This window comes from Harpia harpyja, chromosome Z (genome assembly GCF_026419915.1).
Source record: "Harpia harpyja isolate bHarHar1 chromosome Z, bHarHar1 primary haplotype, whole genome shotgun sequence".
In the NCBI taxonomy this organism is placed as follows: Eukaryota; Metazoa; Chordata; class Aves; order Accipitriformes; family Accipitridae; genus Harpia; species Harpia harpyja.
The window spans coordinates 72463221-72478477 of NC_068969.1; the positions used below are offsets into that span (position 1 = coordinate 72463221).

Below are 15257 nucleotides of genomic sequence, written 5' to 3' on the forward strand. Positions count from 1 at the left end.
CTTTCGCAAAAATTTGCATAGAAAAACATGGTCAATGATTGACCAGAATGACAGCATCTCTGGAAAATCTACCTGCCTTTTGTCATTAGGTCAGGATTGAAGCTGCTTTGCCCATCTCATGCCCTAGCCCTTTTTTTGTTTGAAGTCACCATTTACCCAGGGCCTGTAAGAGAGATTGTTCAAGATTTTATTGTCTCAAAGCTTTTGAAATTTTTACCAAAATGTTCTAGACACCACAGTTGAGTAAAATTAGCACAACTATAAATACTGAATATGACCAATTAGGTATGTAAAAAATTTTAATTTTTGAACAACTGTACAAGTCTTAACTATGAAGATGTTTCCTGAAGTTCAGCAATGAAAAAAACATTACAATGAAAAAAGACCTTACTCTTTTTGGATACCTTACCCTTTTTGGATACCTTACTTGTTACTCCTGCTTATCTTCTCTATGTACCTAGCAAATTATTAAGAATCATATTGCTATGTATTTGCCTTCTGTGTATATAGTAAGCAGTGCTGTTGATTAATATTTTTATAGAACCCAAAAAGCCCTTTCTGGCCTAGGCAGGCTTCATGACAATTTCAGAGCAGATTGAGCATTGCTGTGTTGTTACTTGAAGCACAAAAAGGCTCTGAATGCTATTCCTTGTGACTAGGATTTCATGGCAAAGTTACTTAGCACTGGTGTGGGAAGGCTTTCTTTTGGTAATGAAAAGTTTTATTTATTTGCCATAACACTCCATTTTTTTTACTGCTCACACTTCTGTGTATATTCCATGGGAAATACTGATGTCTGGTGTCAGCACAAAACTACCACTGCCTGTAAGATACCCATTTAAAATGACCCGTATTACTTTATGCTACAGATAGGAACATTTTTCTGTATCAGAAAGCATAAAGCTCAGCTGAAAGCATCTCCTGCTAGCAAGACCTCTGGTTTCCTTTACCTGCATTAGAATCCAAGGAAAACACTTTGAGGCGGTGATGTTCAAGCTTTCTGCTTCCTTAATAAATTTCTGGGGAATGAGTGAAAACACCTCTAGTGTTTTGAGGAAAGGATTGAAGAAAATAATTATTATATATGAAACTTTTAAAAAATCTTCATTTCTCAAGTTTATTTATTTTCTTGATTTCAGTCATGTGTGTGATGAAATAACAGTGGTTCATTGTGCCAGCTGCCTGCAAAGTTGTAAAGATACACAATACAATGAAAAGAAATTTTCCTTAGTCTGTACCAAAAAACTAGTTTTGCATACTTATTGTGCTATTGAGCTCCTTTTCCAGATTTCTGTTTTAATACAATAAAATGGTTCCTTTCATAGTTTCTCAGGCCTGCTACCCAAAACAGCAGCATTCTTTCAATAAATTCATAAACTTCTACCATTAAAAAAGGAAGTGACAAGCACCCAGGAAAATTATGTTTATGTCTTCAAATGAGAATTAACTTCCTTCATGTATTAGTCACACTAGGAAAAAATGTAAAACTCATTTATATGTGAAACTCAGTGAAAGAATTAGGCTTTTTGATTGGTCTTCCTATAAATAAAAGAAAGAGAGTCTAGAGTTCATGTAGAAATACTCGGATGGAACATACAGTTTCTTAGTGCTATTCTTAGGAAGCAGCTTTTCAGTTACTGTAAATTTTTCTCTCTGTTATTAGTCAGTAGAGTTTTGGCAACACATATTTTCTTGAGCCTAGCACTGTTAGTCTAATATCATAAGAACACCCTAGAAATTAAGAGTGTGAGTCTTTAATGCCTTCTTGTAGCTGGAGGAATCACAGAAGTGGATAACAGATGTCCAGGCTTGTTATCAATTGAAATGGCAGGATGTAATATCCTTCAAACACATAACATTTCTTAAAAGTCCGTGTCTTCGTGTAAGTATTTAAACTAACCAGAAATGGGAAGGGGTTTGCTATAAATCAAACATTAAGTAGACTACTGGCTGATCCTGACAAAATATATCAGTGAGTTCCCACCTTTTGTTTAACAAAAGGTCCCTCATCTACAGGGGAATGGCATAGTTTGTGTTTTCTATAGTGGGTTCAGGATTTGTCTTGGATGTTGTGGGGGGGGTGTTTTCAGTACCTTGTGAGTTTACTAACATAAAATATATTTCAGAGGAGGAAATTTTGCACTAAAATGATCAAGTCAGTGTTATTCTGGCATTTTTCAATGAGAAAACCAGTTTTAAAAATAATCTAATGTGTTGCCAGAAGAAGAGGAACAATAGCAATAAGTACTTGTGTCTTGGCATAGTTAGAGGGTAGAACTTTCTTCCAACCATGCAAGTGCGGACTACAGATTTTAGGATTGCAGGGGCTGGATTTGAAAATTATTCACTGCCTTGTTTTCTCTGCCATCTTCCCTCTGATAGTAAAAGCATGTCCAAAACTGGCAGGAGAAGGAAGAAAGGAAGAGAGAAACAGCTGAGGCATGCAGCAATTAGCAGGCACTTACATCAAACTTGTTAAAGATATTTGCAGCTATTTTTGCCGGTGAGTAGTGTGCAGAGAGAAGCAATTAGTCACTGAAATTGCTCTACTCACAGGGCAAATACAAACAGAACATGCTGATTTCAAAACCTGGGACATCAAAAAAGATTCTGAACACTGAAAACCAGAATACATCATTAAAAGTCATGCGCTTGTTACTGAAAAAAAGAAAAAACAACTAGTCCTCCTTTTTAAGCAATAGTTATGAGATTCAGAAAGCATATATTGCAACTGTATGATTTATAATATAAACATAGTTGGAAGATTCCTCAGAAAGATGCACCATCTTATTTTTCATGTAACTGTTCTTTATTTCCAAGAATATATTCACTCACGCTAGTCCATTCTGTCTTTATTCCTAAAACAGAACATCGTTTTTTGCTCTTTCACAGGATGAGGCAAAACTCATGACATTTTCAATCCCCATGTAGAAAGCTAGGAATTTAAGCACCTAATGTGTACATAAATATATGTTGCTGTATTTCCAAGAAACAGAACACTCCCTCATTTTTGTTGTCCTTGAAGACAAAAATTATATTCATTCAAATCTTCTTTGACATTAGTGTCTGTAATTCTGCTGCTAATTTCAGTGAATTTACACAGAACAAGCTGTAAATACAAAGTCCATAGGCAACCAAAAACATGGGGAAGAGACTCAGCTGAGAGTTCTAAGAGTATAACTTTGCCCTACTGCAAATAGCAAGCCTGAAATCCTGCATTAGAAAACTCTTCACTTAAAGGTGAGTAATCTGAGGACAGATAACCAAATGACACCACGCCCTAAGATTTGGCATGCCCACTGAAAATGCATAACCGATATTTGCTGGAGGTTTGGGATTTGTTCCTTTCCCTTTGTTTTCTCTTGCAAGATGAAGTCCTTAACCACTATGAAATTAAGAGCCACAATAACATCGCAGAAACAGTGACGTGGAATAGCTGTAAAAAAGACAAAAACTGTGTTGACCTCTCAAAGATCTGGGTGGGGAAGATTTTCCCGCAAGCAAGTGAGGAAAGCCAGAAGTCATGTAAGTACACACATTTGCCGTTGGGATGGCCCAGAGATACGACTGCCTCTTGGGGCTTGCAGGAATCCTCCTTTCTTGTCTCAAGAAACATTTAATGCAGTTTCCCACGCTGGCCAAAAGGGGCTGTGCCAGGGGAGCGAGAAGGTGGAGCTATGAGTGAGCAAGAGCAACTTGAGAGTGCCTACAACAAACTAGATTTGAAGTGATACTCACCGACCCTGTGGATGGATTAACCAGGTGCTTGCTGCTGTTGCCCTGTGCTGCAAGTAGCTTTCAACATCCACCCAAAACTCTCCTGCCCATGCTAGCCCATGGAGCTGAAGGAGACCACCCGTGATCACTCAGGAGTGCACAATTTGGCCTTCCAGGTAAGTGTGGTTTCCTTTGCTTTGTGGGGAAGAGGAAGCACTTAAAAACGATAAACCGTGCTTACTTAGAATCATAGAATCGTTTAGGTTGGAAAAGAGCTTTAAGATCATCGAGTCCAACTGTAAATTCTTCAGTCCCTGTACAAAGAGAAAGCAATTTCTGCTCTCTGCCTGCAGATGTTTTACAACACCCCACATGGTTTGCACTGATATCCTGCCAAAGTACATGGCTTTTGTATAAAAAGCTGGAGCACAATCGACACATTCAGGAGTAGGCTCTGCTTATTGCCTTCATCTGCTGCCTGGTATACTGCTATCTTCGAAAGTCTCCTGACTCAGTAATATTTCATAGGCTGATGGATCTCACAACTAGCTCATCCACCTCTCCTATTTGCTGTATCGGTTGATGCTTTTTCCTGAGGACAGGTAATTCACAGTTCTGTTGAAGAGGAGGTCATCATTATGCAGCAGACAAATACCTTATCAAAGCAATGTATATTAATGAGAAAAATAATAATGTAATCACATTGGGATATATCTTCTTTCTTCCAAGCATAACATAAGTGCAATTGTCTTGTTCTGCTCCCAAGAAGAGCACAGAGAGGAGGTAAGTAGCCAACCCACAAGATTCTGTGTATTATGTGCATAAAGTAATGTTAACAGCCATTTTAAAAATGCAGGTTTCAAAAGCAGAAGCACCAGAAAAACTGTTAACCAGGTAGTTATTGGTTCTCAGTGCCCAGCATCCCTGTGCTTTCATTTGAATTAGAGCAGGGACAAACAGCAATTTGCAAACCCACAGCCAGGCCAGGCTGTTTCACTGTACTTGTTACTGAAGATAGAACAGGTCGGGGAGAAACGGTGGCTGTAAGGAGTGGTGTGTTAGCAAAGTATCTCTTGCTTTCCTCCACGGCCTCTGATCCTTACACTGCCCCTGAGCTCAGCTAGCAGGAAGGGTAGCACGTGAGTGGGCGTGAATATCAGCCAACACTATTCAAATAACACAGAAAGGTCTTTGTAGATGCTAAGCATGTGGAATATTATGTAATGCCAGTGACATCCAACCACTCTGTATATTTATTCATTGGGCTATAGAGACAGACAAGGAATAGATTGATTTGATAATCTGCTGGTCAGGGAATATTTGTGGAATGTAAGGGAGTTAGGGTCAAGTCCCTACTCCAGTCATTAGTTAATAATTCACACTAAGTGGGACAGTTTCAAGAGGAGACAGAGATAACTCTTAAAACACGATAGCCCAGTGGTTAGGGCATTCTCCTGGGTAATCAGAGCATCCCCAACACATCTGTGCTTCAGAGCAGATAGACAAGCAATTTGAACTTGGGTCTCCTTCAGTTCAAGTGAATGAGATAAAAGAGGGCTTCATCTTGGCTGCATTTTCACACAAAATGTGTGCCTAAGATAGTGCAGTCAGCTTCCAAAGTCTGTGCCTACAGACTTCCAAAGTCTGTGAAGGAAGAAGTCCCTCCTTAGCTGCAGAAGCTCAGTGCCGAATGCTCTTGAATGACCTAAACTGAAAATCTCAGCAGTCTCTGTGGAGCACAGTACTGTGACTCAGGTTAATCCTCTGCCTTATGCAGCTAGTTCACCTGGGCAATGTGCAGGGAACCCAGGTGCTTCCTTTCCTGTCCACTGCAGAGGTTTGCAAGAGCCTCTATTTGAATTTAAATAATTCAAATGCCAAAATCATGGAGACTATTCAACAATGAAACCTGGGGCCTGAGTCAGGTTATCTGGTTACTTTTCTGTCCTGGAACACCAGAAGGTGTTCAAATTTACATTTACACTGTCTATCTCTGACTCAACATATAAGTCGCTCCCTGGAGAAAATAAGGCACAGAAGGAAATAGGTAAACTTCTGCATATAGAAAAATAAATCACTTCACAGTAGAAGCCACTGAGAAGAAAACAATCTCATCATTTTTTCTTACTTTCTTGTATTTGAGTTTTTCTTGCACAAAGAATGAACGCTTTTCTACCTCCAACATACCGTGTCTTCTAGTACTAAGCAATGAGTATCTTCTCTAAACCACAAAATATGAAAGGTTCTGGAAAGGGATTCATTTAAGGCATTTTAAGTGTCTGTGGGATTGCACTCCATAGGTACCTTCAGATGTACCTGAGCCATTTAATGATTAATGCACAAAGGGATAGAAAAAATAAGACACGGATAAAGTAAACTCAGGTCAGGTAGTTTGTTTTATAAAGCAAATAAGTTAAGAGAACAGCTCTTAACGTAATACAAAGCAGCTCAAGGCTAACAAATGATGGATGAAGGATCATATCAGAGCTTCATTATGTCAAGAATGAGAGGCATTGTGCCTTCTGTTGTGGAGATAATCTTAACAGGACCAAAGGGTTGTAATACAGAGTAATCTGCCTTTCAACTAGTCGTACAAATGGTCAAAGGGGATAACTGTTTAAGCTCTTCTCAATTTCACGTTGGCTATTGATATTTAAACACAAACATCCTTCTGTACTATGATAGGATTTTCACTGCATCACAGAAGCATAAAACTTTTTCAACTGTACTGTAGCAGACCCTCAGAAACCAGTTAACCAATGTTAACTTTCAGAGAGGGCATGCATCCATGTAGCGTAGGCTTCTATTAACACCATCAATTACATTTCAAAAAATGCATGATCCTGCAAAATATCAACTACTCCTTCTGTACACTACGCAGATTCCACTAGAACTGTTTATAGGCATAGCATCAAAAACTGCAGGTCCTGTGTTATTGCCTTCTGATAATGCCAGTACCTGGGAGACTCAGAAGCAACTTTTAATGTCATTAAAAGTCATTAATGTCACTGCTCAAAACAGTCTCAAAAGAAAACAGACAACTCTCTCTTTGATGTTAGGGACATCTCAGTTACTAACAGCCATTTGGGTGTATTACAATGAGTAAGCTTCCTGTACTGGTTTTAAGAGTATGCATAGCTCTAGCCACACTGCCAGTCTTCCCAGGCATGCTCCTACTCTCCAGTGCAACATAACGTTAGTAAAACCCCAATGCAATTGCTAAGACCTACATGCTAAATTTACCTGCTTTGGATGCTACCTCATAGCTAGAATCAACAGACTGCCACACTGTTTATACCCAGACATTCAGGTTTTTAACTTTTTTTTTCCCCTTAAATATATCATGCAATTTAAGGAACCTAAATCATTATCCTCATAGTCTCATCGCGATTGGGAAGATTGTTCATGTTAAGTGTCTACATGCTAATGTAATACATTCTGTATCTATATCTACAGTAATGTCATACATAATGTACAGAAATACTACTGTGTCTCTTGCATTCAATGTGGTTCAGTTAACTTCTTTCTGATGGCACCAGCTTGCGCATCACTATAGCTGCCCACAGAATTTTCTGCTCAGAAACACTGCAACACTAACAGTAACCCTAAAACTGAGGTTGGATTTACCTGGCTTGTGTTTCTTCCTTATTTAAGAGGCAAAGGTTTTACCTAATCAGTTCTGATGATTCAGATCTCTGCTAATGATGACATTAAACAACAAGTCACACTTATTCCTCAAGGAATTATAAGAGTTGGCTCATAAAAAGGGATGGTATGTGGGATGAAAAAACTCCCTGACTTTTAAAAGGAACTCAGAGGTAAACATAAAATAAATGCAATGCAAAGGGAAGATAACAGCTGATAAATATTTATTGTTCACTGGCCTCCTATTGTCAGCGTTATGATGCATTAAGCAGTCGGTACCTGCTTCTGTAGCAGAACACACCGTACTCTTAAGAGGCTGACTTGAGGAAGGATCCCCTTTAAAATTCTGCCTTTTACTCATGCTGCATAAGGATATTGGTACTGCCATAACATATGCAGCTTTTGTACTCCATTTCATTCAAACAAGCTTAAAACATATCCTAAAAAATGCCATTTATTTCTGTGTTTATCACCATTCTCCACACTTCCTAGATACTCTTGTCTGGTTGGTTAATTAAGACTATAGGCACTATTAAGAATTTACATTTTATGGGCATCGTTGTTGTAATTTCCCTTTAAATTATGAAGATATTGCACTGCATAACTCCATCAGATCCAGGCAGGAAATTATGCAGTCCTTTTCCAAATCCTCAAAACTTGCTTTCCAAAGCCATGCTTTTTAAAAAAAAAAAAATTTAACTGTGACATACTACCCGGTCTCTTACAGGAAACAGTGAAAGTTAGTTAAACCTTTAGGGTCTTTGCTTCTCGCGCTAAGTAAATATTCCTTGTGAAAACCATTTTTAGGATTCTTGTCCTTGTTATTCTCATTGTGTTCCTGCTTGCCATCAACAGATGTTTTGAATGCCTGACGTGCGGAAAACAGACTCCACAATCAGTGAGATTGTAAAGTAGGTATGTTCATTCAGCGCTGGGCTGCACAGGGGGTAGTCCCACCAAAGTCGTGCGCGCCCGACTCGGCAGTTTGTCTCAAGATTATACAGTCAAGTGTTACATATTCACAATACGTCTATACATATGCATGACCTATCCCCGCTTCATATTAAAATTAGCTCCGAGAGGTCATTTCCATAGTCTCCTCTCAACTGCGCTTGCGCAGTGCCTCTTTATGGTGGTCGTCTGGTGGTCGCAGAGATGAAGATAGATGACTCCTCTTCGTCACCACTAGTAACCTTTTTTCTTGCGCAGGCTCAGTGATTTCTTGGTATTCACCCAAGCCGCAAGACCAGTCTTAGCTGGCTCTTGGGGCCTGCTCCTGCTTCTCATCAGGAGCTGTCTTTACCTCATTGGCTGGTCCTTGGGACTAGCTCTTCTTATCAAAGACTGTCTTTGCCTCAGCTAATTTCAACAATGTAAGCGCTAAACATCATCCTTCATCCCCCCTTATTATGTCTACTGAGATTCTTTTGACTCCCCTTGTCTCAGTCCCCCCTTTTCTAGAAAATAGTAAATTCTTTTACTATATCTAATCCTAGTACTTCTAATACATTGTTTCCCTATCTAGCATCCTCTCAAAGTATTTGTTGGTCTCGAGTTTTCGTCGTAATTGATTCTTTTTCCATTCACTGTAAGAGTCTCCCCAAATATTACCAGTAATATTTAAGCAATGGCCAGTAATTAAGACCTCTTTAGGGTCAGGTACCTCCAGATCAAAGCTGGGTCCCCGCTGGGTATTTCCCTTTCCATAAAGGCATAATCCATTCCTGTCTGGCCTGTCTTTAATAAGAGATGTCCAATTTGTGGTTGGGACTCCTAAAAAGGGGAGTTCCATGTTCCCCTGTGGAAGGGGATTACATACCCAACAATCTGATAAATTGAGTACTTTCGAGATACTCTCTGTCGTATTTAAATAAGTATTTCGATCCCAAGCCTGCCCCTTAGGCAAGGTCCAACTCAGGAGCATGACAATCAATGTCTTACAAATTTGAGCTTCAAAGATCCCTTTTCTTGTGAAGTCCATTGTCCTTTGGGTGCCTTCTTCACCCTAGTGCGATGGATCCAAGCGTTCTGTTCCTTGATCCTAATCGCGGTGAAGGAGGTAAGTAATACTTGAAATGGTCCTTCCCACTGCGGCTCCAGAGTTTTTTCTGTAAGAGACTTTATATACACATAATCTCCTGGTTGTATATTATGTACAGGCCCATCCAAACCTCTCCCTCGAGTCCCTACCACATGCTTCCTGATTTTATTAAGTTGTTTATCTAATGCTACCATGTAAGAAGTCATAATTTCATCCCCCGCTTGTACAGACACCCCTCTCTGTATCCCATAGGATTGTCCATACAGAATTTCAAAGGGGCTCAGTCCTTCTTTTGCCCTTGGTCTTGTTCGTATACGCAGAAGGGCTAAAGGGAGAGACTGAGGCCATGCCAAATTTGCTTCTTGTCCTAATTTCACAATTTGCTGTTTGATTAAGTGGTTCATTTTTTCCACTTGACCACTCCACTGGGGGTGATATGGAGTATGAAGCTGCCAATCTATACCCAAATGGCGGCTAATTTGTTGTACTATTTTTGAGACAAAATGTGGTCCTCTGTCAGAGGATATAGTTGCTGGAACCCCAAAACGTGGTATTATCTCTTGCACCAATATTTTAGTTACCTCCTGAGCTTTAGCCGTTCTTGTTGGGAATGCTTCTGGCCAACCTGAAAAGTTATCAGTTAATACCAATAAATATCGATACCCCCCTTTTCTTGGAAGTTCTGTAAAATCAATTTGCCATTGTTGTCCAGGCCCATTGCCTTTTCCAATCTGGCCCATTTCCGGCTTGGGGGTATTCTTAGGATTAGTCTGGAGGCAAAGATCACACTGTTGAGTCACCTGTCTCACCGTGGTGTATAAATTTCTAGCCACAATTTCACTTATCAAATGATTATACAGAGCCTCTGTTCCCCAATGTCTTTTCCTATGTTCCTCCTGTATCAAATGCCATAATAAGCAAGAGGGAACAATTAGCTTTCCTTGTGGGGTATGAGCCCACCCCTCTTCATTATATGACCCTTCTAAATCTATAATGAGCTTCTGATCTTCCTTGGTGTATTCTGGCTTACCTTCTAGGGAGATCTGCCTATCAGGTATTAAGGCCCCTTCTGTTTTTACCTTTGTTTTGGCCACTTGCTTTGCCTCTCTGTCCACCAGCTCATTCCCTCTTTCCAAATCTGAGCTCACTTTCTGGTGTGCCTTAATATGCATAACTGCTACTTTCTTAGGGAGCTGGACAGCTTCCAGTAACTTCAGAATTTCTTCTGCGTGTTTGATATTTTTCCCTTGAGAACTCAATAGTCCTCTCTCCTTCCAAATTGCTCCATGTGCATGTACAACTCCAAAGGCATATTTTGAGTCTGTATAAATGTTCACAACTTTGCCCTGGGCCAATTCCAGGGCGTGCGTTAGAGCAATTATTTCTGCCTTCTGTGCGGAGGTGTTCATAGGCAAAGCCCCTGATTCTATTACCTCTTGGCTGGTGGTGACGGCATATCCCGCATGTCGATTACCATCTAGGACATAACTGCTTCCGTCTGTGAACCAAGTTTCCCCGTTTTCCATGGGGCTGTCTTTCAGGTCTGGGCGACTGGCGTATGTTGCTTCGATGGTTTCCAAACAGTCATGATGTACCGGTTCTCCTGTGTTCCCGCTGAGAAAAGAAGCTGGGTTGACAATGTTAGTGACTACAATCTCCACATCATCCTGCTCTACCAATATAGCTTGATATCTCAGGAATCTTTGCGGAGAAAGCCAATGTCCACCTTTCGCTTCCAGTACTGCTGATACTGTGTGAGACACCAAAACAGTCATTTTCTGGCCCAGAGTAAACTTTCGGGCTTCCTGTCTATTCAATATCACAGCCGCAACTGCCCGCAGGCATCCAGGCCAACCTTTTGCAGTCGTGTCTAACTGCTTAGAAAGGTAGGCAACTGCCCGTCGATATGGACCCAGGTTTTGTGCTAATATTCCCAGGGCAATGCCCTGCTTCTCGTGGGAGTAAAGAAGAAACGGCTTACTCACATCTGGGAGTCCTAAGGCCGGGGCCGACATCAAAGCCTCTTTCAGTAGCTCAAAGGCTCGTTCGGTCTCCTTGTTCCACTCAAGGTGTTTCTGCTCAGTGGCTGTCAATGCATACAGTGGTTTAACAAGCAATCCTTAATTATAGATCCACAATCAGCACCACCCCGTCATTCCCAGAAAAGTCCGTAACTCTTTTACTGTCTGAGGTCTCCGAGTTTGGCATATTGCCTCCTTACGGGCCTGTCCCAAAGTTCTTTGTCCCGCACTAATTTCATAGCCCAAATAATTCACTTTGCGTTGCATTACCTGTGCCTTTTTCTTGGATACCCGGTACCCCTGGAGTCCCAGGAAATTCAACAGACTCACTGTCCATGTCATACAATCTTTCTCTGTTTTGGTGGCAATCAGGATATCATCCACATACTGCAACAGCTTCCCCTCCTCAGACGGGGCTTCCCAGATTTCTAAGTCTTTCGCAAGCTGATTGCCAAAAATGGTAGGACTATTCTTAAATCCTTGTGGCAACACCGTCCAAGTGAGCTGGGTCTTTCGACCACTCTTGGGGTTTTCCCATTCAAATGCAAATAATTTTTGGCTGGCTTCATGGAGAGGGAGGCAAAAGAAAGCATCCTTCAAATCTAAAACAGTAAACCAAGTCAATTCAGGTGTTAATACGGTCAACAGGGTATATGGGTTCGCCACTACTGGGTAAAGATCTTCAGTTATCTTATTCACCGCCTGTAAGTCTTGGACCACCCGATATGACCCATCGGGCTTCCGAACAGGTAATATAGGGGTATTGAAATCAGACTCACACTCTTTTAATAATCCCAACTGCAAAAATTTTTCTATCACCGGCCGGATTCCTTCTCTGTCTTCCTTCGTTAGGGGATATTGTTTAATTCTTCCCGGCTTTTGGCCTTCCTTGATCCTAACTTCAACAGGTGGAGCGCTTTTTGCTCTTCCAGGTGCATCGGTAGCCCATACCCCCGCGTACACTTGGTTTAAGATGTCCTCGTTAATGCTTCCTTCTAGGGGGAGACTGGTTAAAGTTAGGCTCAATATTTGAATATATTGCTGATCTTTTACCTCCAGAGTAATTTCTCCCTTTTTGAATACAATTTTTGCTCCCAATTGTTCCAACAAGTCCCTTCCCAAAAGTGCCTTTGGGGAGTTGGTCATATATAAAAATTTATGAATGCCCCACTGTTTTCCTAATTTATATTCTAAAGGTTTACAAAAATATGCCTTTTCACTTTGGCCAGTCGCTCCTTTCACCATGACATAATCATCTCCCAGGGGCATCAAAGCTTGATTCAGAACCGAGTATGTTGCTCCTGTATCTACCAAAAATTCTACCTCTTGTTGTGTTTTCCCTAGCTTAATTATAACCAGTGGATCCACTAGGGTAGATTCCCCAGGTTCCCGTCAATCTCCCTTCACATGGGCTACCGTTCCTCCTGTTTGAGCCCTCTGATCCTCCTTGTTCCTTGGGCATTCCTTTTTCCAGTGACCGAATTTCTTACACAAAGCGCATTGATCCTTGCCCAGTCGGGGCAAGTCTCGTCTAGGCCCTCTTCCTCTTTCTTCCTGGATAACAGCCATTAATTTCCTTTGCCCCTGCCTATATCCTTCCTCTCTGTTACTAAATACTCTCCATGCTTCATCCAACAATATTTCTAAATTCCTACTCTCTGTAGGCCGTAATTTCTGAAGTTTGCGCCTTATATCCCTTGTAGATTGCCCCAAAAACAGGGAGACTAATTTTTGTATTCCTACCTCTGACCCAGGATCCAGCGGTGTGCTGCGGCGCATTACATCCCTCAATCGATCCAGGAATTCAGATGGAGACTCGGAAGGACTCTGTTTAACTGCATATAAAGCTGACCAATTTATAGTTTTGGGGGATTGCTCTCTCTATTCCTTTTGTAATCCACTCCTGATACCCCTGCAATCTTTCCATATGTGCAGATCTATTAACATCCCACTTTGGGTCTTGGAGAGGGAAATATTCCTTAATGTCCCCTTCTGTAATCTTATAATGATCTTCAGCAAGGTTCCCTGCTGTTTTTAAAATCAGCTCTTTCTCTGTCTCAGTCATATATTCCAATAATAGCTGTATATCCTTCCAATCAGGGTTATGCTGTTTTACAATAAATTGGAAATGCTTAGTTACACCTATCGGATCTCTCCTATAATCTTTTGCAACCTTTTTCCATTCCCCTAGGTCAGCAGTAGAAAAGGGTACTTTGATTAACATCTTCCCACCATCCGGCCCCACCGCCTCTCGGAGAGGTGCTTGTAAAGCTGTTGAGGTAGTTTTCTTCCTAGTACGGGAAGATACAGGGCTGCTCGGGGGGGTTGGAGTTCTATCCGAGTCTGCATCCTGTTCCTGTGGTCGAGGGGGAGGCTTAAACAAATCAGTTAGAACTTGTTCTGGTGCCTGATGGATTTTATTTGTCTTTGTACATCTTTGTCCAATACTACATGCCGAACAACACCGCCTCAGTTTACCTCTAAACTCCTTGTTGTTCTCTCGCTCAAGTGCAAGCACCATGGGGTCCTGTGGGGGTACCATTCCACAGTCCCTTTGCCACTCCGGATGATTTCAGAGGGTGAAAAACATGTCTGCATATGAAACCTCATCCCGTTTTCCTTCTCTCCTTAAAAACAGCATTAGTTGTAATAAAGTATTATAATCTATTGACCCATTAAGTGGCCACTTAGCATCACCTTCTAACTTACACAACGGCCACCACTGATTGCAATATTTAATAAGGTTCTTTTTACTTTCCATACCTCCGGTCCCAACAATATCTTTCCAGTGGGCAATTACACAACCCAGAGGACTCTTCCTCAATACTCCTCCTTGATTGTTTCCCATTTTAATACTCTTCCTTGATTCTTAAGTTTGATTTTGGCTTCTCCTTTTAATAAGCTTGTATGCAAATCGTTCCTTACACTTCTTTATAGTCTTCCCCCAGTTTCCCTCCCACACGTCCCAAATTTCTGGAATTAAATTTTCCTTTACACACCAGTCTCACTATTTCGGATTCTTAGTGAACTCTTTCCCAATCATAAAAGTGTGGAATTTGGGGAAAACACTCAAGGCAGTCTGGTTTCCGTCTGCTAGATGTACAGTACCACCTTCTCCCTCAAGCTTTACACTTCATCAAAACCCAAGCCGTATGCTAATTACTATATAGTCCAGTTACAAGCCCACATACAAAGCAGGGAATCACCCCTATTAATACGTAAAGACATTCACACATTAACAAACATACATACACCTATAAATTTCAACATATCATTTCCACACACCCCCACAAAATCTTTAACATAAATTTCCAAACATTCACATCATACAATCATCGCTCCAGTTGACAACCTTCCAGCAGCTGCAAAAATAAACCAAGCGCAATTGCGAGGGGGTCCTCTTACCCCATAAACCAAGCGCAACTGCGAGGGGGTGCGCCTACCCTTCTCCTGCCTCTTATATACCAGTCATTGACAGGTCCGTCCTGGCTCCCGATACCGGGATACAGCAGTCACCCTGGATTTGCTCAATCTACCCCCAAGATCGCTAGCGGCCGCTCTATCGGTCAGCAAATCCCCCCTTACCATACAGGGTACCCTCCTCCCATACGGGGACTACACTGCACGCCAGACGTCTTTGCGCAATTTACCAGCTGCCCCAGCCCGTACTTTTTACAGGCTCCCTCTGTGACACGTACCGTTTGGTCCGTGGCTTCAGGAGGTTGTTGTCTGCTCCCGCGGTGAGCGGCTGGCAGCGGAGGCTCCTCCGAGGAAAGTGCTCGGGGCGCGCCGAGGGGCGTCCGCTCCACAGTCGGTCCCGCAGCCGAGCAGAG

The 15257-nt window shown here is 41.5% G+C and overlaps 1 protein-coding gene across 1 annotated transcript in view; it reads left to right on the top strand.

The window, feature by feature from the left end:
• The first annotated feature begins 3680 nt into the window (after positions 1-3680).
• The window catches only part of SLC28A3 (solute carrier family 28 member 3), a 52453-nt gene continuing 40876 nt past the window's right edge, over positions 3681-15257 (top strand). Inside the window, exon 1 of the mRNA XM_052778850.1 lies at positions 3681-3893. Coding sequence (XP_052634810.1) covers positions 3837-3893 — 57 coding nt within the window. The 5' untranslated portion in view covers positions 3681-3836. The remainder of the gene's footprint in view (positions 3894-15257) is intronic.